This window comes from Crocodylus porosus, unplaced genomic scaffold (assembly GCF_001723895.1).
Source record: "Crocodylus porosus isolate Cpor-Errol unplaced genomic scaffold, CroPor_comp1, whole genome shotgun sequence".
In the NCBI taxonomy this organism is placed as follows: domain Eukaryota; kingdom Metazoa; phylum Chordata; order Crocodylia; family Crocodylidae; genus Crocodylus; species Crocodylus porosus.
The window spans coordinates 3,442,804-3,467,403 of NW_017728924.1; the positions used below are offsets into that span (position 1 = coordinate 3,442,804).

Consider the following 24,600-nt stretch of genomic DNA (forward strand, 5'->3'; position numbering starts at 1 on the left):
AACCTTTCCAGCTGAAGCAATTGGCAAAGCTTCTCCTGACTTCACTAAGGCCAGGGTTTTGCCCAGTTTCTCTAGCATGAATAATGTGCCATTAAGTGGAATTTGCTTTGGTTTTAATAGGCTATTTGCTGCAGCATGGTTAGTTTAAGGAGAAAAAAAAATCAGCACAAAAAAGGGACCTGAGTTACCTGCCTCTACAGAAAGAATTGGAGAGAACAAGTAAAGTGGGGAAAGTAATTTGCAAAGCTACACTCGAAAATCATTCTAGCATAACATCATCATTACAATTATCTGTCAAAAGATTTAGTTCAATTACTTTTTCTTTAAAAAAAAAAAACTCTCTTGTCAAGATGGCCCTACTTGTATCAGGATTTGGCACTCCAAGGAGAGGTTAAGGAAAAATGAATACTAATTCCTTCATTATCCGTTGTCAGACAGCCTTCACTTATAATTCTCCATGTATCCTTTTGGTGCTCTAACATTGTAACCCTGGGGAATCAATAGGCATAAAGTGCTCAAGGGAATATAGAATTCGGGAGAAAGGAGCACTGCATATTTATAGCTATGGTACAGTAGGGAGGGAGGGATTTTAAAGTGTAAGTGGTAATTTTGAAATAATTGAATAGCAGCTTAATTGCCATCATGTAAGTGATTATACATGGTCCCTTACATTTTTTTTCACACAACAGTAGGCTGGTTGTAAAATTACAAGGGGAAAAGATATAATGTAATAAACTCAAATTAAAATGTATGATTTCCAGGGAATCACAGGCCTTGTACTCCCTTTTGCTACTTTATTATTTAAAATGAATGTGCTGAGCCTCACACAGTAACTCTGCTGGTCCGCTACTGTGGGTGGTTCAAACCATAGGGGACTATCCAGACAAACATTGTACTTATGGTGTGTGAACTTAAGGGGAAGATTTATTTCCTTCGTCTGTAGCTTGACTGTTTGTGTAGGCCGTTTTGCATATTTTCCTTTTCTTTTCCTTTTTTTTATATTTTTTTTTTAAAGAAGGCTGTAAAAGGTTCAATGTTTCTTTAATCCTTAACTTCTACCTATTGATTTAGATGATCAAAAATACCCCACCCCTATTATGTGAGAATAAAGGCCCTGGTTCAAGGCCTGCAGGAGCCAACAGGAAGCTTTGCTACAATTATGAGTTCCTAGGGTCTTGCTCCATCAAAGCACTTAAACAAGCATGACTTCAGCCATGCACGTTAGGTCCCTTGAGTTCCTACAAGACTGCTCAGGTGCTTATAGTTCAGCAGACTTTTTAAGGGCTCTTGCTGGGTTGCGATCTAATAGACCTGTTTTTATAACTATGGCAGAGGTAAATTCTGCTCCATTACATTTTTTGCGAGTGACTTTGTACTCTTAAATAAAAGCAGAATTTGGTTCAGTCACTGCACTGCATTCCAACTGCAATTTCAGACTAGCCTCCTTTTCCTTTCTAGAGTCAGTAATACAAAGAAGACTGTAAAAAGTCACCAGAGAGACTAATTTTTATCTTTTTTATATTAGAACCCAGAGACTCACATTCATTGACTTCTGCATTTCGTTCACTTGCCTCGACTTCATTTTATTGGTGAAATCGTTGGAATAGCGTTAATTCATTGCAGTATCTCTCATAATGTAACCAGTGGGGAAATAAGATTTCTAAGAGGAATTATGTGAATAATTGCCCTTATCTTTTGCCATATAATGTGGAAAATCAAGAGAGTTTAAAAGGCTCTCTCTCCCGGTATGAGAGAAGATTCATCTTTGGCTATCAGATTCTCTTGGCTGGAACAGACAAAATCTATCACAACTTTATTTTGGAAGCAGTGCACACGTAGTCTAACTCAGTTTTATAGCAAAGTGATAAATGTCCTGAGTGTTATTTCAAAACTTTTGTCTGGTATTTGGAGATCAATTATTCATAGACAGTTACTTTGAACAATTATGTTTTCTTACCTCTGCATAAAAATAAACCCAGAAGTCACTAGTGTAAGCCCCTGCCCTGTAATGGTTCTTTGAGAAATGTTCAGCTGTAGCTGCTGCTTTGTTGTAGCAAAGAGCTGTGATTCAGACTTCGTACTATGTTTGCATTTCAGCTGTCAAAGAGAGTGAAAGATGAAGCCTCCCATTCTCTTGGTTCTTGTGATCTGTACTGTAGTCAGCACAAATTGGAAGCTGGTGTCAAAGAGAAATTCTGGTAAGTCACAGAAGAATATCTTTTTTTTATCTAAGTCTGGATTTTGTGATCATGCCACAGACCCTTTTAGATATTCCTGTTGCATTGACTATGCCCTTTCTTGCATCTGTTTCCCACCAGTTTATGCAATAGGCTAAACTTTATGTTGTTATTGTCATGGGGTTTCTTTAGGTATGCCCTGTTTTACGTGGAAGTGTAATAATTTTGTAAAGCCCAAAATGATTAAAAAATGATTTGCTCTGAAAAATCGTTGCTGAGTTCATTGATAACTTTTTTTTCCTTCTGTTGTCAAATTCTCATTTACACTAGAGGGCTGTCTGGATTTAGGGGCCTGGGCATACAAGGTGAAATTGGGTGAGACTCGGTGGTAACTGCTCATATAACATGTTACTGGCTCCATAGTAACTCCCCATGTGCCCTTGTCCCTGTGGAAATTTTTTGTTTGCCCTTAGCAGTCGTGTGGAGTTAATTGGGAATAATGCTCACATACTAGGAAGTGAGACGTAGATCTGGGTGTTTCCTGTGTTTGGTCAAGAGGCCAATACTGTAAATGCAAACAAGACTCATCGTATTCTTTTCAAGACCGTAGGGGAGAGTTGGCCTAGGTCTGTGTGAAAACATTGAAATCCAATAGCTGTCAGTCAAGGCAAAAGTTACTCCTAATCCCCAGTGGTGTTTTAGCCCTTTGGCCAAGATACGATGTTCCCCTTGAATCAAAATCAGAGTGTGAAGGGACTCCTACAGGACGGGAGATAGCAAGGTTAGGCCTCAAGATCTAAGGCCCCTTTAGAAGAGCCCCAAATGATTATTGCACTAGTCCTGCATGGACTCCAAGCATAGAGACATTGATGTCATTGTAGAAATGCCTAAATGGGGATTAACATGGAATACGGGCTGGGCCTTAAACTGGAACCCAGCTTGCTTGTTCCTTCCACACATAGACAGGCCTTAAGGCAGAAGTAGTAAGCTGGTATGTACATTGTTTAATGACAGTTGAATGTGCAGTGTATACTCATAGGCCGACTATGTATATACTACTTACTTTTTTTTGCAATAATTGCATGCTATGCATATGAACATAAGGGTCTTAATGAGCTTTCTGTCCTCAATCTTTCAGCTAAGATATTTAGCAATAGCATTTTGTGTAAAAACAAATGACTTGGCGGGTGTCTGTTGATTTCAAGTTTAGCTAATGCACTTTTCTCAGGGAGAAATGCAGTTAATTTCTCATTATGGAGTTGTACAGATTTCTGGAGAAGGCTAATATCTATTTTTGGAACAGCCAAATGCTAGGCAGATTTCTTTTAATGATTTTGAAAGTGTAAATGGTAATGTTATTCAATGTAAGTTTTGAGCTATCGTATAATCTCTATATAACTTTCACCTTAAGGGCCTAGTCCTACTTGTCCTGTGCTGTCTTGCTGAAGTTAGGTAATTGGGATTTGGCCATAATAATAGACCTGTGGCTCAAGTTTGAAAACAGGCTTTATTGACTTGGTCTGAAGCCTATGGGAGAGTTAGTGCTGTGATTTATATGGGGAAATACTTTTTAAATGGAAAACTTTGCCAATGTTTAAGTGAAGGATTTTATTTGTATGACTAGGCAGCATTTTGACTCGCAGCTGACCCCAGATGACTAATGTAGGGAAGGATATTGTCAGTGCCCTTATCTATCTATCTATCTATTACAAACCTTTTGGTTACCGTATCTGCCAGCTGATGGTTTATTATTAATTATGCTTTAGTATGTTGATTTTTTCTTTTTTTTTTTTTGGTCACTTTACTGACTTTTGCCAATACCTCAAGGCATAATTTATTCTTATCAATCTGAATTCAGGTTGAATATTGGTAGGGGGTAAAAAAACTTGAATATATTAGGCTATCTAGTGCTAAATGTTACATGCTAGACTATATTTTTTATTTACGTGGGTTGGCATGCACTGAGCATAAGATGAAAGGAAGAAAAATGAACTTATAGTAGAAATATATAGTCTTTCTCTGTAACTACCTTATCATGCATGTTTAATTTTCTGCTGTCAATATGCTGATATTTTAGGTTGCTATGCAGAAGAGATTATCAATTGTATTTTTCTTTTTGAGACATTTGTGTGTGAGAGACACTTTTCTGTGTTGCATTTGAATATTTTGAACTGTAATTGATAACCTTCTTTAGGAGAAAAAATAAAGGACCTTTTACATGTGAAGAATTGTTACTTGAATACACACTTGGGGTTTCAGTGAATGTTATATATTTGTCAGAATATGGCATACTTAGGGAAAGGTGTCCAGCACACTCCTCTTCTTAATTCTGTCTTATACTTGGATTGTGTTATAGGAGGCAGCAGATGGATACAGACAGATGGGTGTTCAAGGGAACTGAGACAATATTATTCAGTCTGATACCCACTAGCCATAGCACACTGGCAGACTAACTGTTAAGTTGTTGGTAGGCCTCCTGGCAAAGAATAATCCCAGGAAAGGTTTAGCATTTTGGGTTTTTTTCTCTTTTTTTTTTTTTTTTTTTTCATATGTTTCTGCAGAGCTGCTCCTTCTAAGGGTGAGGGGCAGGAGAGGACAAAGCAAAATGGTTCCCATTTTAAAATGTAAGAACAGGGCGATGGAGGGTGCCATTGTGGGTTGCTCAGAACTGGAAGCGACACTCTTGATGAGTGAGAGATGGTGGGTTGGGTAGGGGTTGTCTGGAAAAAAAAGATATGCGGCTTGTGTAATGTGACTGAGAAGGCTGAACCAGTAGAGGGTTGCAAAGTGATGGTGTTATATAGTTAAAGTGACAAGCTAGAAAAATGATTTCTTCAGCAGCATGGTTTTAAGTGGTACGAGACTGTATTAGTTGAACAGGAGGATGAGATGCAAGATGAGAGCCTGGGCACAGCTTCTTCTGCATGGGTCCATTGGAAAGACCATGTTTTTTGAGATGCCGAGCAGAAAGAATCTGCAAGATTTAGATGTGTGTATACAGCATGACCGTGAGGATCCAGGAGGGAGATACTTATTTTGAAGATGGCTCCCAGGGAATGGACTTGAGTGACAGGCAGGGTGTGGAGTGTGGCGGGCCAGTAGGGGGCGCTCCTGTGTTGAGCCACTCACCTCCCTGTGCCCAACCACCTTCCAGGCTCCATGTGCCTCCCTGGGGGTGCCTCGCGTCTGGCTGACCCCCTTCCTGGAGCACACTCACTAGCCTGCGGGTAGCGTAAGCTGCCATCACCCCGAGAAGGGACTCTCTCGGCCCTGTGTCCTCGGGGAAACACAGGCCTAATAGTCCTATGGGTAATCGATCCAGTGCAGGCACTTAGGGCACTTCCCCAAATCGGGGGCCAAAAAGGAAAGTCTCCCTTAGTCCGCAGACCTAAGGGGCCTCTTAGGCATAATTTACCCACCCCTCAATAAGTCTCCTACACCAGTCACAACGGAGAACTGTATTGATTACAGGGGTAGGGTGAAAATAGGGTACAAGAAATCCCATCGAGCATAACAGTCTGGCTGAGGAAGCCTTTTGATCACGCATCTGAGTTACTGCCAGCTACGTATCTAACCAGATCTCGAGTAGCTTACTCACAAGCATCATCCCAAGGCTGCTGGAGATTCCCTCTGGAGGCAGGCCATTCCTCGCTCATGAGTTATGGGGGAGAGAGCCAGTTTCAGATGGTAAAGCTCCTCTCTAAGTCCGAGTCCCCCGCATGACTGCTGCCCCCTCCTCCTGGGCAGTCTTAACTTATATAGCCCCTGTGACCTCATTCACCTGGTCCAGTGGAGGCCAGCTCTGGTTGGCTGTTGGCCAACCAGTTTGAAATGCATCACTAGTTGCCGGGCAGACTCTAGCCCACCAGGTAGATGCCCCTCACCTGGTAGCTGATACCAGTCATGTAGGCAGAGCGAGCAGTTTTCCCCCCTCCCTTAGGACTGTAGCCAGCTCAGGTTACCTAAAGAGACAGGGTAAAGGTGTGTCTCCTCTGCTGGGCCCATCCTAATCAAATTGTCACAGCACAGAGATTTTGGGGAGAAACAAAGGTGGCTTCCTGCCACATGGAGATGCGGAGGGATCAATCTAAAAATAATTAGAGCAGTAGGAAACCTAGGAGAGATCGTAGAAGCCTAGGGAGGATGACATTTCCAGAGGAGTATGTCAAAGGCTGAGACAATCTAGGGAGATGAGGATGTAGTTATTAGTGCTGAACTTTGGCTAGGAAGAAATGGTTAGATACTGAGAGTAATTTCACTGGAGTGTTAATAGTAAAAAAGGTTTGACAGGTGGGAAGCACGCCTGCCCTGGAGGAGATGAGATAGGCAGCAAGCTTCAGAAGCTAAGCAAGGTGATGGCAAGCCTGCTTAGGAAGACTGGCCAGCCAGTATGGATAATTGTCTGGCCACAGCAAGTAAAAGGCTCCCAGGAAGGGAGGCTGGGGAGAGAGGAGGCTGGTAAGGTGACAGACAAGCACCTCTTCCAGGATCCGTAGAGAAAGGACCAGACATTTGGCCTGTAGTTTTAAAGGGCCAGACAGCGAGGAAGGCTGCAAGCCTGAAACCTGCAACCGGAAACAGAATACCATAAGAATTGTGTCACAGTTAGGGTGGCTAGGATCTGGAACCAGCTTCCAAGGGAAGTGGTGCTGGCTCCTACCCTGGGGGTCTTAATAGGAGGCTTGATGCCTACCTAGCTGGGATCATTTGAGCCCAGTTTTTTCTCCTGCCCAGGCAGGGGGTCGGACTTGAAGATCTACAAGGTCCCTCCCAACCCGACTTCTATGATTTTATGATACTTTGTCTGGGTCTTTAAACCCACAGACCAAATGTCTGGTCCTTTCTGTACGGACTCTGGGAGAGGCTCTTGTCTGTAAGCTTACTCACCTCCTCCATGCCCAGCCTCCTTTCTTGGGAGCCTTTTACTTCCTGTGGCCAGCTAATTATCCCTATCAGCTGGCCAGTCTTCCTAAGCAGGCTTGTAGTTGTCTTGTTTGCCTGCAGCTGGACAGCAGTTTCTGAGGCTTGCTGCCTATCTCACCTCCTCCCAGGCAGGCTTGCAACCTGCTACAAGATGAAAATTGTCCAAATAAAGTGAAGGTTAGGGGAGCTGTTAAGTGCCAGCCAACAGGGGGGTTTGCTAATCTGATAGAGTGAGTTATTTTCCTCCAGTCCTTTATATAGTGCTTTGAACAGTCATAGCAGGGAATATAAAACTAATTAAAAATAATAGCATTTCTAAGTAAATGGCTCCAGATTATAGATTCTGTTTAAACATGTTAGACTTAATCACTGCTGGAATTACAGCTAGTAATTGATGTTTTTATTATTTTGTGTGTATTTACTGAGCCAAAATATGAAATGTTAACATCTTTTAACTTCAGCATGCCTTATGCCTCCATACTCCTGTTGCAATGTGATCTTGCTTCTGATTATTACAAAACTGGGGTCAAAGTAGTAATTTATATATACAAAACATTAAACATTTGGAGAAGCCTGCAACCAATCTGTGATATTGACCCTTTCCTTACTGATCTAACGCACACAGTTCTGTGACATCTGGAAATGGCTCTGAGTTGGGTACCTGAGCCTCTTGAATACCGTTCAGTCTGTTGGGCAGCCACAACCATTGTGTTATATAAAAGCAAAGGCCTAAATTTTCAGCACTGATTAGTTGTGCCTAAGATAGGAGATCTTTCTTAGCAGGGCCTGATTTCCAGAGAGAAGTACTCATCCCCTTGGGAACAATCCAATTTCACAAGTCTCCTCCAGAATCACCAATTACTTTTTTTTTTTTTTTCTTCTTCTTTTATAGAATTTAGTTCAGAGTGTTCTGTGCGTTTTATAGTCAGGGATGACCTCTGGGAGCCTATAGAAATGCAAGATCAGACCCCTCCAGATTTTGGAGGAGGAGGGAACAAAGGAGAACCTTATCTTTCTTTTATCTTTTGTAACACCTACAGTCTTTTTGAGGAGAACAACATGGCAATGTAGCCTTTGCCAATGCCAACCTCAACTTCTCACTTCTTCCCTAATGCTCATGTGTGTGTTCACAGCCCTGGCAATAAAAAAAAAAAAAAAAAAAGGAAAAATACTTAGGCTGGTGCATAAATGTAGTGTTCTTTTTTTATATGCTGTCTGTTTTGTTTTTACACTGCCACCTCTCATCTCATTAGCTGCTATCAGGTGGAAAGGAGAAGCAGGAGCCTGGCTCACATGATCCGACAACTCTGTGTGGGTTACCAGCAAAGTCACCTGCGAAGCCATGCACCTCATTATGGGAATCTGCGCCTCTGCCTTTTCCAGATACAAAGCATCCTTACAGTTAGGCAGGGCTATCTTGGTGACAGCTGGCAATGTTTAAGCACTCTGTTTGGAGGGGGAAAGGGAGATTCAGGTAGAAACAACAAGGGGAAAAAAAACAAAGAATTTATTGAAAACTTTTCATGACCTCTCCCCTGACATGGGTAAATGCTGAGCTTGCTTAAGCAAGTTCTTTTATTGTCCCTTTTTTCTTTTCTTTTGGACTCCTTAAAATGAACTGTATAATTAAAACAATTAAAATTGGACTTTAAAAATTAAAGCCAGGCACCTTTTCCAAAAGAAAAGCTACAGGAGGTTATGAATGAAGATAAATGAACACCATTAGAGCTTCCCAATGTGCTGTAAAATGCAAAGGTAGGAGCTTTGAAGGCTGGGAAAAGCCAATTGAGAGAAATGTGGAATGAAAATGTGCATCAAAACCTTAGTTAAAAGCCATTACTCCTCTTCTAATGGTTAGCTATTTCTGAAGGTGGGTATGAAAAAGACAAGGTGATGGTTACTGGTGCTATGTGAATCACTGGTTGTGTCTTAGAGTTGGTTGGAAATATTTGTTTTAATTAAACACTTCCATTGGAAAATATCTGTTGGTCAGAAGCAAAGCTGTTGCTTCTTCCTTTTTTTTGTGGAAAGTTTCAGGGAAACTTTAATCTCTCGGGGTCAGAACAGAATTTCTGATGAGAGAGGCCCGCCCCAGAATTGCCAAGAGGTTAGTGGTTAGGACATTTGCTTGTCAGAAGTGAAACTCCAATTCAGATCTTTGCCTGGCATCTGGTTATTCAAATATATGAGGAGTATTGGGGTGGAGTTTGAAGTCTGTTCTGGCATAAGTGGTGGCACGAGAGGACTGAAGATGTGTAGGAGATGTCCAGAGGTTCGAGTTGGCCTGCAGTTACAGTAAGAGACTTGGATGCAGATGCTCAAGTGCCTTGAAATTAGGCATTTGAAAATGCCTACAAATACAACACCAGTTGGGCCTTAGCTATACTTAGCAGGCGGTGTATTATGTATATCTTGCAAGCATAAAGTTATTTTGCAGAGGATTCTTGGGGTGTACAGTCCCATTCTAAATGATGATCTTCTCCTGGCCCTTCTAATTGGTGCTCCCGCAGTAAAACAAAAATCTTGACTCTGCTCTGGCATTTGTTTGCTTCGCATTATGAGAGCTGTTACTTCTGTTCAAATTGCCACTTCCTTCTGAGCTGTCCATTAGTAATGGGTTTGTTTAATATTTTACTTGCAGCTGCTGAATAATTAAGTGAACGCCCCACAGTAGCATCTGGCATGCGAGTGAGTACACAATTAGCTGAAGACAGCCAAAGCACTCCTTGAACAGCATGGGGTTTCCTCCTGAATTCACCTTAGCCTACTTGTCTGTGGGTCAGGCTATTGCTGCTGGACCAGATCATGCTCAGTGGGACCACTTAGGCAAATAGGGTTTGCCCTGTTTGTTTAAGAAGACCAACTCTAGCCTACAGCCAACATGTCACTAGAAAACAAAAGTTGAGCTATCAGGGCATGTACTTAAGCTGTCACAATCCTACTGAGGCACAACCTTTATCCGCTGACCTGGGAAGTATCGTTTCACGAGCATACACATATACACACACTGCACCCACTGAAGTCAATGATGTCAGGGGGCCAGGATTTCATCCAGGGATGTTTGACTATTGCTTATGATGATTTGTCTAGAAGGAGGGTTTGATCACACAGTCGTTCTCACGTAAGTAATTTTCTTGCTTAGTTGCAGTGTTATTGATTCTGTGAGGAAGGCCCGTTCCTGAAGTTAAGAGTTTGATTGGTTACTTTCTTATGTTTTTCATGGCAGGAACCATGTACTTTGTGTTTGGAAAGCTTACAGAGCTGCACAAATACCTAATAGTTAGCTATTTACTTTAACGTTACAGAAAGCTATGTTACCAGCTGTGTCTCTTGTGTGACCTAAGCCATTTAAACTCCATTTTTAAAAGTGTCCATTAGTTCTGTATGCCCAGTTTTAGATGATCCAGGCCTATGCATCTCAGGCACTTCAGTACTTCTTGAAACTCATACTGAGACGCAAGTGCTTAAAGACCTTTTGAGAATCTGGACTGTGGTGCCAGAACATCTAAAACTTTAAAATCAACCTGCCATGAGTGCATTATTAAGACAGATCTTGCAATATTACACGACATATTCACAGGGACTGGAGAATTGATAAGTGCTGAAACAGATCTAGGGGCTGCCACTATGAGAATTAATTCTCGTGCATGGGTCTGTCCGTGGAGTCTAAAGAATGAAGTTCTGCTGGTTGCTGCGACAGTCGCACTCGCTGTGATTAGTGCATTTCACCTCCAGTTTTTAAGCAACGGACGCCCAGAACATAATGGATGCTGTCTTGGTTTATGTGGAGTCCACTCTGTGACTGCACCTTCAAAGGATTAAGCAGTAAAATTACAGGAGAGGGGAGGGTGTAAAATGGTTAAAGGAAATGGTGAAGAAATGAAGAAATATGATAATGTACTTTTTTTCAGCAGTTTTGTTCAGATTACTTACTTTTTAATAGAATAGAATCAACTTTAGCCTCCCACTGAAACTCCCAAGGAAGTGCTGTGTTAAATATTTTTAAGTTGCTGACTTGTGACAGAGGGAAGGGATTCTTTCAATACTTTTTGCCAATGCTGGTATCTAGTCCTGCATGAGATTCTGTTGTTACGGTACCTGCTATTACTTGCTAAAGTAGAAATGATTGCCTGTCTATGAGCTGAAAGCTAAATTGATCCAAGATGCAGTGTCACCTCAAGGGTGTACATTTTATCATTTTATTATCTCTAACCCTTTCAAACCCAATCGATCCTTTCTCTATAAGAAGCATGATTAGTACTCGTAATAGGCTGACAGGAAGACGTATAGTACACAGGAGACAGGCCAGAGAGAAGCTTGTGGTCAAAGATTTGTGTGGTGTTTTCAGGCACAGGCTGATCTGCAATTCCTTTTTCTGTCGCGGTGTCTGTCTGTGAGTCGTGGGGGACAGTGACATGCATATATTTGCTGTTACACCCAAATACAAGAAATAAGGGTGTGAGTTCATTTTGCTGCGGTTGTCATCATGGCACATATTGATGAATACTAGAAAGCTTGAGACTAGCATTGTGTTCTTAGGTCTTCATTTCACGAACCCTGGAGAGTTTTTTTATAGGTCTCAGATGAAGGTTTCAGTTCATCCTCCAGGCTTCAGAGCCACCCAGACCCGTTCTGAAAAACAATCTTTGTGCCCTGTTGCACCTTGGCTTTTCCACTTACCCTCTTGTGATGTGATGCTGCTAGAGGATGCGTTAAAATTAGTTGATTTTTAAATTTTCTCCCCACAGTTTCAACAAGCTTCCTTTTGTGTTATATGGAAAGTCACTTAGAAGCCAGATTTTTTAAAAGATGTTTCCTCAAGACACAGAGGGTGGCTAGTGGGATTCCTGGCCTTTAATCTGTGTGCATTAGGTATCCCAGGTATTGAACAAGAAATGGAATCCAAGCTTTACCAAGAAGCTACTTGCTTGAGGCAATGAACCCAAAATGCAAGGGTCTGATGGGACAAAATTCAGTAGTGATACTTGCCTAAGTTTTGTGTCTGTGATCCGTATTCAGTTGTCACTTTGAGCAGAGCATGCAGGCTTTATGAATATGACTGACCCTCTCCTTTCCTGAGTACTGATATTGGGGAAAAATATGGATTTAAATGACCTTGGAGCCTCGCCACTTGGTATAATCTTGTGTGAATACCATCAATTCTTGTCTAGCATTTCTTTATAACTGTTTCACTTTGATCTCATCAGAGTTTAGGGCTAGATCTATGTTCCTGTATGAAATGAACTCTTGCATAATTTTAAAGAAGTTCTTGTTGATGAGCACAAGAGGGGAAACATATTTTGTACTTTGTGGTGTACTAAGAAGGTTGTTGCCAAAAAGTAGGATTTTCATGTCTTGATGGGATTCTGTGGCTCTTTTGGGAAGGTTCAGCCGTCTTTGATAATTAATGTCCAATTTTAAGCTCTCTGAATAAAAAGCTTCACAATCCCATTTCACAGATGCAGAAACTGGGGCAGGGAGGTGAAAGCATTTGCCTCAAGTTACCTAACCATCCTGTGGCTGCCTGGAAGTTAAACCATTTGTCTCCAGAATCTTAACTCACTGCTTTAGCCATTGGACAAGTCTCCCTCATTTAAAGGTCTCCACGCCTTAGAAGGTCACGTTCTTGCTGACTTCTTAGTACTGGTTTCAGAAATATCGATTTTAGGGCAGAGAGAGAAGGAAAGACTTTTCTTGAAGGATAGAAAAAAATTTTTGCCTTACTTGGCTTAGTTGTTCTAGACGCCAGAGATGTAACGACGTGGCCAGGCACCCAAGGCAGCTGCCACATGCAGCGGCTGCGATGACATCTGCTTGCCACTAGCATGGTGGTTTGGCTGAATTTCCATTCCTACGACCCCACCCAAACTCTTTTTCCTTTCTCTCAAATATTAATATGCAAATAGTTTAAAAGGGCTCTATCCAAGGGCACTTCAGTGCTCTAAGTAATCAGGTGTTTGTATTTGTTTTTAAAGCCATGGCCTATAAGGAACTGAGACTCCAAATGCATCAGATCTGCTTGGAAAGTAGAGACTTGGGGTTTGGGGCTTTTTTCAGTTGAGCAGTTAATGAATTATTTGTCCAGTGTGTTGAAAAATATAATTTACACAGTAAGTACATAAGACTAGTATTTTAATACTGCAAACATTAGATTATGCACGTAGCGAACAATTCCCAAACACGGAGACTCTTGGGGGGAATACTGTTTGCTCTCTGCTGGTGTCCCCAATGACCAAGCAAGTTGCTTGGTTCAAAATTTTCAAGAGTGCTCACGCTTGAGACACCCTGGGCCTGCCTTAAAAAATGTCGGGTGCCTCTATGTCCAGTTGACTCCAATTATAGCTCTGGATTTCTGGAAACTGGACATCAAATAGGCACTCAGAACCAGTAGCTACTGTTAGAAACAGAAGATGACCTTTTTGTACTTTTGAATAACTATTATTTTTCCAATACATTTCTTTACTTATCTGCCATGTAACACCCTTTGCTTTTTTCTAATATAATAGGAGGAAGTATACAACAACTGTTTACTGAATTTTTCTAAACTTTGCCAAGTGAAATCTAGGTAGCAGGAACAAAAAAATGCCTGGCTTAGGCTTGAAAATGAATGGTTTCATGTATGCTAGTGTACATGTTGCCAGTGAAAGAGGAGATTGGAGAGCCAAGGATTCTGGCCCTGTCTCTGTCACAAAGCGGCTACATGACCTCGAACAAGTCACTTCTCTTTACTTTTCCATACTTCCATGGTCTGCTCTCAACTTCTGTTTGTCTTGCCTCTGAGGCAAAGAACCTTCCTTGTGGTCGGAATTGCTGTCCTAGGTGAGGAGGAGGAAACTCGAGCTATAAACTTGGTCTAAACTTTTTGGAAGTGAGACACTCACCTTCCACATTTAGGCCTTTGGATGCTTCCAGGTTTTATATGGACCAGGATGGGACTATAAGCTGCATCCTGGGGCATCCTCCAGCATGAAGTGCCAGCACTCAGGTCTTGTTGCACTGACTGGAGCTGGCTCAGTGTTTTTCTAGTGCAGCAGCTTCATTGAAAATCCAACCCATAGAAACAGAAATATTTTTTTCCTGGAAATATTGCAGGTTCTGTGAATGGAAGGTGTGGCGTATTCCAGGGCATGCATCTCTAAGGAAGCCAGGCACACACAGATTTCTAGGTTCATTGCTGTAGAACAGGGACTAGAAGCTGGGAAATCTTGAAACAGGATTTGGGGCTGCCCAAGGGCCAAGACCCCTACTTTGCTTCCAGAATCTGTGGCTTTGGGCCACAGGCTTGGGAGCTGGGCTCTGAAACCCTGGCAGCCTTGGCTCAAACTGGGACTTTGGCTCCTTGGTCTACTTCGGAGAGACGGAGCTGATGGATCCCCCAGCGTTTCCTGGCTCCTTGCTACAGAGCTGGAACTTGGAGCCTGGAAGTTCTGGTAGTTCCAAAACAATTTTTCTTTTGAAATTTCTCTTCTGTGAGAACAGGCTTAGGCTGAAACCAAATTGAAAAAAAAATCTTACAAACAGGGCATCCCAATTTTCAGCTGGCTCTACTGCTGTCTCCCTGTGGCCTTGCCACACTCAATATGCCCAGTTTTACAAAGTCAAGGAAGTTCCGATTATTTGCACATGCATTTGGGGAAACAACCAAAAATATAGCTAGAAATCAGGATGAGTATCGCAGATGACATTTGGGATGCCATGTCTCCGTTCCAAATGACATCTATAATTGTCAGCAAATCAAAGAACTAAATTGGAAACCAGGCTGAGAGGAATGGGGCTTCTCAGCTTTATTGGAGCAGATGGAGAGCTGAAGCTTTTTGGCTCATTTCTGATTTAGGTCAACACAACTCTTATTCACAATGACTTTGCAACCTATTACTTACAGTATTTTGCTTGTATCATCTGGGCTTGGGTGATTAAATCTGTTATTTCCTTCTCAGGGTTTGCTGCAGATACCCTGGGCCAACTGCTAAAACTATCTCCAACTTGGTGAGCTAGAGGAAAAACCTGAATTCAGCCCCCTAGTTTCTTAAGTGTCTTGGGCCTTTACAAATGTGGAATGAAGGAGTAAAACTCTGTCTAGCAGGGAAGGGATCCCTATCAAATTCCCCACTGAAGTGTATCTATAAATAAGATGCTCCATCCATTGTCCTCTCAAAAAGTTGAATTGTTGGAGGCTCTCTTACTGCTTGGGGAAGTGGAGATTTGGCATGAACTGGATCTCCAGCCTGCAGTTACACAAATCTGCTGTAAAAGTTATCTGTTAGATTTGTGGTTTGCTGTGAAATGCCCAGGCAGTGAGCCATATGAGTACTTCTTGGGATTGGTAGGTGTCCTCTTTGGAATATATTACCTCCATTTTACTAAATGAACTAAAGGCACTGTGATGGAGTGAAGCCTCTAGAGAGTAAGTGAATCCAGCAACACAACTACAGACCCCAAATTTGTCTGGATTTGCTTTTAGAATAAAACAGTCCTCTGCCAATAAGAGAAACATCTGGGACATTCACAAATTCCTGTACGTGGCTTTCCCTAAAGTATGCCGTCCTAGTAAAGAGCTATCTTTCCTCCTGCTGCAGGAACTGAGTAACACCCCCTAAACCATCCATCCGCTTGTTTTATGTACTGACAGTGTTGGGTAAGGGCTCTGCTTCATGCTAAGTTCATTGCTCTTCTTGCTTGGCTCGGTCTTGAGCATTGCGCAAGGCAAGTCCCAGGTTTTTTTCTGTAGGTAGGACTGCCATTTTGGTATGCCAATGTGTGATAGACTTGTACAAGTCACATCTCCTTCAATGGTTTTATTGTGCATGTGAAGGTTGTGCATTATCAATGTAATTACTGGGATAATTTAGTACTTGTTCTGTGCTTTACTACAACGCTTTCCAGCAGGGACCTTTAAAAGGGAATTTTGATCCCCTTAAATTTTGTTTAGGTTATTAAGAAATATATTTAGAAACAGGGGAGGGAATTCTGTTCTTGCATGCATGACTAACCCCTTAACTGGGGAGACCATATGTCACTGTTTGGCTGGGACAGTCCTGGATTTCTTAGGTGGTCTTGGCATCCCATCTAGTTGGTGAAAATAGAAGCAAAAATCCTGGATTGGTGCCCAGCACCTCCTGAGCAAAAATGTTTCGTATTGGTCGAAGCAGGTTTGGGGTGGGGGGTGAGAGTGCTGCTGTGAGCATGGGCTGCTCACACTCGTGTGTGTGATGCCCCCCTGACCATGGTGCCCTGGACAGTTGCCCACCCCTAAGGCTGGCCTTGACTATCTCTGCTATGCAAGTTCACCTGCTTGCAGCCCAGTGGAGTTGGGACCAGGGAGCGGCTGATGCCATGCAAAGCCCAAGTGAGGGCAGGGCATCTTTGCGGGGTGTTGGGGCCTGGGCTTGGACCCCTGCCCTTAGGGGGGTGGGGGGCCCCTCCCTCCTCTCCTGCCCACCTGGCTGCCGGCGGGGACCCATGTTTGGGGGGACGGCTCTGGGCTCTTCCCTGGGGCTGTCCTGCCTAGGCACCACTGACTCGGTGGGAAGGGCAGTATCCTGGATTTCCTTAAAAATAATATGGCCACCCTATCATTAAGGCTCTACTCTTTGAACAGCATCCATCAGATGTAGGGGTAAGGGAGATGGCAACAGCCTGCTGCCATGGTGGGTGATCAGGTTGCTCACGGGGACATGGAGTTCCAAGGTGAACGGCACGAGCAAAGGAGCCTTGCAGCATTGGTTCAGGGGCAGACGTTTCCAACCAAGGTGTGTCTCTCTGCGAAAACTCTGTGCAAGCAGTTTCTGTAGTGTGTGCACAGATCTGACAACCCATTTGTATAGATAACAAAGGACGAGCTAGCAAAGTGTTTAGAAATGTGTTAGAGGAATTTGGAAATTGCTGGGGTTTCCTGACACTCAGTCTTTTGAGAAGGATGCTGGAAGCCATGTACTGCAAGGCAGGTGGAGAGATGCTAGGAATTGGGTGCTGTTGGAGCAAGGATCTGGCCGTCCAGTAATCTCCTCATTTTCCATCATATTGCCTCTGCTGCCATTTCAAAGCCTCTTGCATTAGATCATGTTACATTAGAAGTGCTGATGTGGCTGCTGCCCTTCATGAAAAGCTGCCGGGACCTGGATGTCCCACAGTGACTTTCTGGTTCTGATCCTGCCTTGGGAACTGACCTGGATCATACTGTGTTTTTTGTGTTTGCTTTGGGTTTTTTTTCCAAGAGACTTTCATTAGATTAAGCCAGCACCTTACTAGGTAACTAATCCTAACGAGAAGGAGTCTTAACATAATGTGTGAGAAAAGTCTTATTAATTGCTTAGAAATTAAGCAGTCTCCATCTGACTAATCAGTGTTAGATGACTGGCCTTCTTCAGTTGAAGCAGCAGCTCATTAGTAGAGTACACACAGATGGTCCTGTGCTCCGAGGTATTTAAAATACACGGGCACAGAGCTATATTAATAAGGCAAACCTGCTCTTACTCTTCATGACTGAGTTCGCTGTTCCCTCTGCTGTTGGTACTGTAATTTGGTAAATACATTTATGAAAATGCCTTTTCTGTAACGATATTTACAATTTTCAGTCTTCTTTGTGGGTAAGAGATTATGATAACTACTTGAAATAATTTACGGCTCCCAGAAAAATTCTCCTGAAGGAATGAACTTGCATTAAGCGTTTTATTTGTTTGCTAGCCAGTTCACCCGGTTAACCGTCTAGAGGGAGAGAGTTACTCAAAGCCAAACATAATGATGTTTGTTTGGAATATCTCGTTTACGAATCTTGTCTTACTCATTGGATGCTTTTATGGGCAGGATTTGCTAATGGTTTATTCAGAGCAGGGCCTCTCACTGCTGAAATGTCTAAAAGTCTTAAGAGCTATCAAGCTTGCCTATGAGGGAGTATGAAAGACTTCCCTGGTGTTGCCCTCTCAGGCGGTAGGTGCTGATAGGGGGGAGGAAGAGACAAAAGATGGTAGCACAGAGGAAGAGAGGAAAGGCAGTGTGGGGAGGAAGAGAGGAAAACTGCTTTGCTCCAGAGCCGTTTGCTTTGTCCTTCGCGTGCACGTGGATTTTTGGGTAGGTCCCTAATGTGCCAGATCAGCATGATGGGGTTGTCATCTGGCAATGACCATTAGCACAGTGTCTTCTCTCCTAGCTCCCCTGGCATGAGAGGGGGGCCCAGTGTAATACTGTCTCCCCTTCCTTGAGGCACACTGTGAGTTAACAATCTTGACTACCCTTTTTTAAAATGTGGTTCCGTACGCCAGCAAAATATCTGCTTTCTGCATGTCAAATTGCATTGTCTTTAGGGATCATGCTTATGATGTGTGTGGTAGATCCAAACCACGATCAGATGGTGTGCACCACACATTGGTAGGTGTGTTGCCAGTAGGTCCAGGGAAGTGATTCTTCCCCTCTGTTCAGCACTGGTGAGGCCACATCTGGAGTCCTGTGTCCAGTTTTGGGTTCCCCACTACAGAAAGGATGTGGATAAATTGGACAGAGTCCAGCAGAGGGCGATAAAAATGGTTAGTGGGCTGGGGGACATGACTTGTGAAGAGAGGCTGATGGGACTGGACTTGTATAGTCTGGAGAAGAGAAGACTGAGAGGGGATTTAATAGCAGCCTTCAACTACCTGAAGGAGGGTTCAAAAGAGGATGGGGCTGGACTGTTCTCAGTGGGGGCAGATGAAGGAAAAAGGAGCAATGGGCTCAAGTTGCAGCAAGGGAAATTCAGATTAGATATTAGGAAGAATTTTCTCACTAGGAGGGTAGTAAAACACTGGAATAGGCTACAAAGAGGTGGTGGAAACTTCATCCCTGAAGGTTTTTAAAACCCAGCTAGACAAAGGCTTGGCTGGCATGATCTAGTTGGGGCAAGAAATATATCCCTCTGGGTTAGCCAACAGAAAACATTTCAGCCTTTTGTCAAAAAATTCTTTTGATCCAAATTGGCCACTGGATTGAAAAAAAAAATCATTATTCATTTTATTTAAATTTTAGAGTGTGTGTGGGGGAGTAAAACGTGTCATTTAACTTTCAGTTGACTTGGACTCAATTTGTTTTGATAATCATTGGGTTATAAAAAATTAAAAATTTAAATTCTCTTATCTCTGTTTTTCTTGGGAAGGGAATACTGTTTTCAATCCATCTTTACAATATGCTCAGTAAAATGTACTGTAGTGTCCAGTGTCTGCTCTTGATTGTGTTTTGGACAAGGCCCTAAATGAGCACTTTTTTGTCCTTGGAGGTGTGTGTGTCTGTAAATGAGCACAATGAAATTCTGCATGCTCCCTTTCCTCCCCTTGAGAATTTTAAAAGTAAACTGGCTAATTACTTTGAGTTAATTGTAACCTTAAAAACATGGGTCCCTCAAGAAATTTAGCCTAGTTTGTCGATCATCACTAGTATCTCTAAAGTGATTATCAAGCTGAGCAACATGCTGTCTTTCATCCTTTCAGTGTTTGGGGTTTACCTTGAATTTCTGATATGAAGAATAAATTACTTTTGTGTGAGAATCATGATGTCCAATTGCATGCACTTCACACATTTCTTCTGGTTCTGAATGTGTCCTGAATGGTCCTTTGTGGTGCACTTTGTCATTGTACCCACTCCCGGGCAGGTTAGTAGGGTAAATTTCCAAAAATATAATTTAATGTCTGGCTTTACTCCATGTATTTTACTTTATTTTTATTTTAATGGGTTTAGGCTTCCCATCAAAGGCAAGTTTACTGTTATGTGAATCTATGTTTCTAGTGAACAACAAAGGACTTTCTTTCCATTGCAATCCTTCTTTGCATAGGTTGGTATGTTATAGATACACAGGCTATTCTGATAAGTCCTTTATTTTGCATAAACACTCATGAGTATGGAATATTTTAATATTTAATTCAAAGTGGATTACCCTTAACAGGAACTATGATAAATCTTTCTCCCCCATCCTTTTTTTTTTAAAGTTGGCACAAATGCTGCTCCTGAAGCAGGTATGTTAGTACTTTGCTACTCTCTAACATTGCATCATGTATGTATTCTGGAGAGCTGAGAGTCCATATGTTGCTCTGCAGTCATATTTCTAGAGTAATATTCAGTCTCATTTAAGTCTGTTAATTGTGGGTGCATTCCTTCTGTGGTCTGTATTGCTATTAGAGCTGGCTCTGAGACCTCTGTCTGAGGGTGCATCTTACGGCAGAACAGAGAAATACCACGTTCTACATTCGGCTTCTGAAGATGGGATTCAGAGTGCTGACAACACTGTTATAGCAAATTCTAGTTGTAGGTGTGATACAAACAGACACCCTGGTGTTATCAAGAGGGGATGAACTTGAAAGTGGTATTAGCTAAACAAAGAGTGTGGAGGTGGCACCTAAAGAACTGGGCTAGGCTTTCAGCATGGCCTTTCACTTTAATATGGGGAAAACAAACCTCTAAAATATCGAAGAGCCACATGAGGCTTGATGTGAACGAGAAGGTAAAAAAAGTTAGGGATTTACTAGGCAGGATTACAAGAGAGGAAATTCTTTACAAGCTACAGGAAATGGATGCCACACTGTTCAAAGATTGTAATTTACTGGTACTATATGTACAAATTAAAAGGAAAGGGTTTGAGCTTAAAAAAAAGAAGAAATGTCAGTAACGCTCGAAGTCACAGTGCACACTTACGAACTCAAACCACAAGCTAATTGCAGGGTAACACAATGGGGCTGACTGGGAGAAAGCCATGTGGTTGGTGTAACTCTAGTCCAATTCTATTGACTTCAGTAGGGATTAATGTGACCCAGGGTGCGCGCTTGGTAATTTCATGTTCCCTCCCTTTCTCTTATTCCACCTGACTGTGTAAAACTTCCACTGCTTTAAATTAGCTCTAAGTTAAATTAGCTTGTTACCTACCACATCCAGTAGCAAAGCATAGCTATTTAGGCTGTAACAACACAATTCTTGTTGCCTTGTCCATTTGGCACCGACCTTAGTAGGAGGTTGGCTTGTGAAATGGCTTCAGAATGGGGCCCCAGGAGGAATCGTGCTACTTGCCACTCGGTGGGTGATTATCGTGAAATGTAAATGGACAACGAGCACTATTTAAGTAATGGATACTTAATGGGTATTTGTACTCCATAAATTAAAGCCTTGTTTCAATTTCTTGGTGCCAAGGGTAATTAATGTGTAAGACCATGAATGCAGGCTGGAGGAGAGGAAGTTAGTTATTAGTTAAGCGTGTACTTATAGACCATTCTTTTGCTTGTGTCCCAAATCTTACGGAGAACTGAAAACTTCCCAAAGGGTGGTATAAAGGTGATGTGATGAACTGATGGAGATTTACTCCCTTCTCTCTGTTATGAGGAAAATGACATTTGTGTGCAGTTTTAAGAAACCTGGATCTACTTTATTGAGAGAGACACAAGCCTGTAGATCTGGTAGTGGGTACTTCCCTAAAATTATAGAGTCCCCACAGTATGCTAAATGGCAAATAGGTCAGCACATGATGAATTGAAGCATAATGTGTTTGATGCAGCTACTTGAAAGGTCTCTAAGTCTAATATTTGGATACCACATTATTGTTTCCAAATCTTCATCTTCTCATGTCTTTACCCCACACTTGATCATTTTGTTACACATGCTGGTGCTCATTTATTGCACTGTTTATTGTGCTTGTGTATCGATCGTTTATTGTTTCCAAATGAATCATTTGAATTTTAAATGAACTTTATCGCCTGCAAGACCAAAGTAATACATCATGTTATTCCCAAGGCCAACCATTGGGAAAGCCCCTATTCCAATTCTTTAAGTATCTTTACGTTTCTGAGAAACAAATCAATATGTTACCCAACAATGATTATTCTTGGAAAACCTCCCAGTTAGATATGGTTCGAAGAAGGAATACCTTGGTGCCTTCTGATTTGGAACTTTCCATATATAATACTTACTTGCAACAAAAAACCCCCTAAATAAAATGTTGGGATGTTGGCTAATTAAACCAGTAATTGGAGGTCTGTTTCTAGATATCTTCATCTGACCCATGAACCTTGTTGAACACCGGTGGGGTTGAAGCCATCTTGTTTTGTGTTGATAAGCTGCCAAGCATGATAGGTTCTTGTCTATGCCTGGGAGTCCTAGTGCTATCACAGTATAAATGACTAATAATATCTGGGGACAGGCTGTCTTCTGAGCGGTATCTTAGGCTCGCTAAAGCAATATGAATTCTGACTAATATTTTGAACTTAAAAAAAAAAAATCACTGGGGAATCTTTGTTACCTCCAGGTGAGAAGACTGTAATACCACAAATGGTTATTTTATAATTTGAGAAGCCATTGGTGGATAGGAATCAAGGCTGCTCTATAGTTGTTCCTTTAGGGTACTAAGGGGTAAATGCTAAGAAGTATGGCATCAAACCTGCAGTCTTGCTTGCCTTTTCAGCATCTATTGGGAAAAGGGATACAGTCAAATCTATATCTGACTCTCTGAAGTAGTCACCTGCTTGTTGCTCTGACCCTCTGGCAGGTCTGTAGCATTTCGGTACCGTGCTTTTCCCATCCCTAGGTTACAGTTGGAAACTGCTTTCTTAGGAGTCCTGTTTAAAACTTTCTTTCCTCCTTTTTAAATTACTTCCCAGTCCTTCTCTTTCTTTCTTTCTTTCTTTTTTTTTTTTTGCCATGAAGCTTCATTGCCCTTTACTCTTGCAGAGTACTGCTCTCTACTAACCCCCAAGGCACTGTTGCCCTCAAAGCTGTTTTTCAGCTAGATCAGAGAAAAATGACCTCTCTTAATCAAAATGAGCTCCTTTGGAGAGGGAAAGCAAGGTATTCGTTCCACATTCTGCTTTCCAATTCAGGTTAAAAAATCAAATGCAATTATCCCTTTTGGAGGGCATCATTCTTAGGAAGTAATTTCTTAGCCTGGAGAGACCCAGCCTGACCTGCAATTCTTTCACAAGTGTTGTCTTGACCTATCACCAATACATAAAACTGCATCCAGGTGTCCCTGTTAAGAGCACTTGGAAGTCCAGATAACCCAGCTCAATTAATTACCATTCTTTAAACAAATAAAGATGTCACTTAAACAGAGAAGGCACTTTTCCTTTTTTGAGAGTAGAGTCACAATAGGTCTTTCATGTCAGAGATCTGCCTCAAATGAATGCTCAAAGTCATCTTTAAAGATGCCTCTTTTTTTAATATCCTGCCTAGTTTCTCCAAATAGACTCGAAGTTTCTGAACTCTTCTTAAAGCTTGTCAAGATATATTAAGCTATTTTATTTTTGCTTTAACCACAGCAAGGCAAACTTGAAATCACGTAATTTTGCTTGTGTTCATTTACTACAAAGCCGCTGTTTTGGATTTCAGTAGAGCCGTCTGCATAGCACCGAAGTCCCATGTACACTATAGCTTGGTGTAAGAAGAATGCGTTACAGGTTCAGCTTAGCTCAAGGATTTGTAAGATCTTAATACCTGCAACTTAGCTCAAGGATTTGTAAGAGCCAAGTACCTGCAACTTTCACTAAAGCTGATGCGAACTGCAGGAGCTAAGCACAACTGGAAACCAAGACAGTGAATCTGATTGATTAGTTTTTGCTATGATGAATTGCTGCCTTAGGGAGTCTTGGGAGCCTTGGCTAAATATCCGACACTTAAATGAAGGAAAGATTATGTCGGTTCCCTGCTTCCAGCAGAGTCCCCTTGTCTGCATATTGCTAGATAGTCCCTGCCAGGGTAAGTGTCACTGGGGCTCATAAACAATGCTTTCAGGGAACAATTTTTCCCCATTGTCTTTATAATGGAATAGTTTGTAGAAAACACTGGTTACATTTTAGATACCAGGTTATGAATGTCTCCAGTAAAAGCTGGTTAGTACCAATATGTTAGCTGGCTGTTGTGAATTGTGGTTATTATGATAGTTTCCCTGGAGAAAAAAATACACAGTCCCTCTGGCCAAATAGATTAACTTGGGAGATGGGATTTTTGCCTTGACTTTGGCTTTGAACTCATAGATTCGTAGACTGTCAGGGGTTGAAAGGGTCCAGTTCCCCTACACTAGTAGGAAAACACAACTGGGGTCAAGTGACCCCAGCGAGGTGACTGTCCAGTCTCCTTTTGAAGATTTCCAGGGTAGGTGACTGTACCACCTCTGGAGGGAGTTTATTTCAGTCTGGACACCCTGACTGTAAAGGAGTTTTTCCTGCAATTGAGCCTGAAGCAGCTTTCCAGGAATTTGTATCCATTGCTCCTGGTCTTCTCCAGGGGTGCCCTGCTGAACAGCTGTTTGCTGAGCCCTAGATGTACTTCGCTGCTGTAGCAGCAAGACACTATCAGGTCCCCTCTCAGCCTTCTCCTTTGTAGGCTGAAGAGGTCCCAGTCCCTCAGGCTTTCCTCGTGTGGCTTGTCTTACAAGTCCCTGATCATACGGGTGGCTCTTCTCTGGACCCCCTCAAGTTTTTCCACGTTCTTGTTGACGTGCGGCGCCCAGAACTGGACGCACTACTCCAGCTGTGGTCTCACCAGTGTGGAGCACGGTGGGAGT

At 42.1% G+C, this 24,600-nt stretch overlaps 1 protein-coding gene across 1 annotated transcript in view; it reads left to right on the plus strand.

Annotated features, from left to right (window-relative positions):
* Nucleotides 1-2,102: 2,102 nt before the first annotated feature.
* IL1RAPL2 (interleukin 1 receptor accessory protein like 2) overlaps nucleotides 2,103-24,600 on the plus strand; it is a 529,065-nt gene continuing 506,567 nt past the window's right edge. The window contains exon 1 of the mRNA XM_019540234.1: nucleotides 2,103-2,198. Within this exon, the coding sequence (XP_019395779.1) occupies nucleotides 2,117-2,198 (82 nt within the window). The 5' untranslated portion in view covers nucleotides 2,103-2,116. The remainder of the gene's footprint in view (nucleotides 2,199-24,600) is intronic.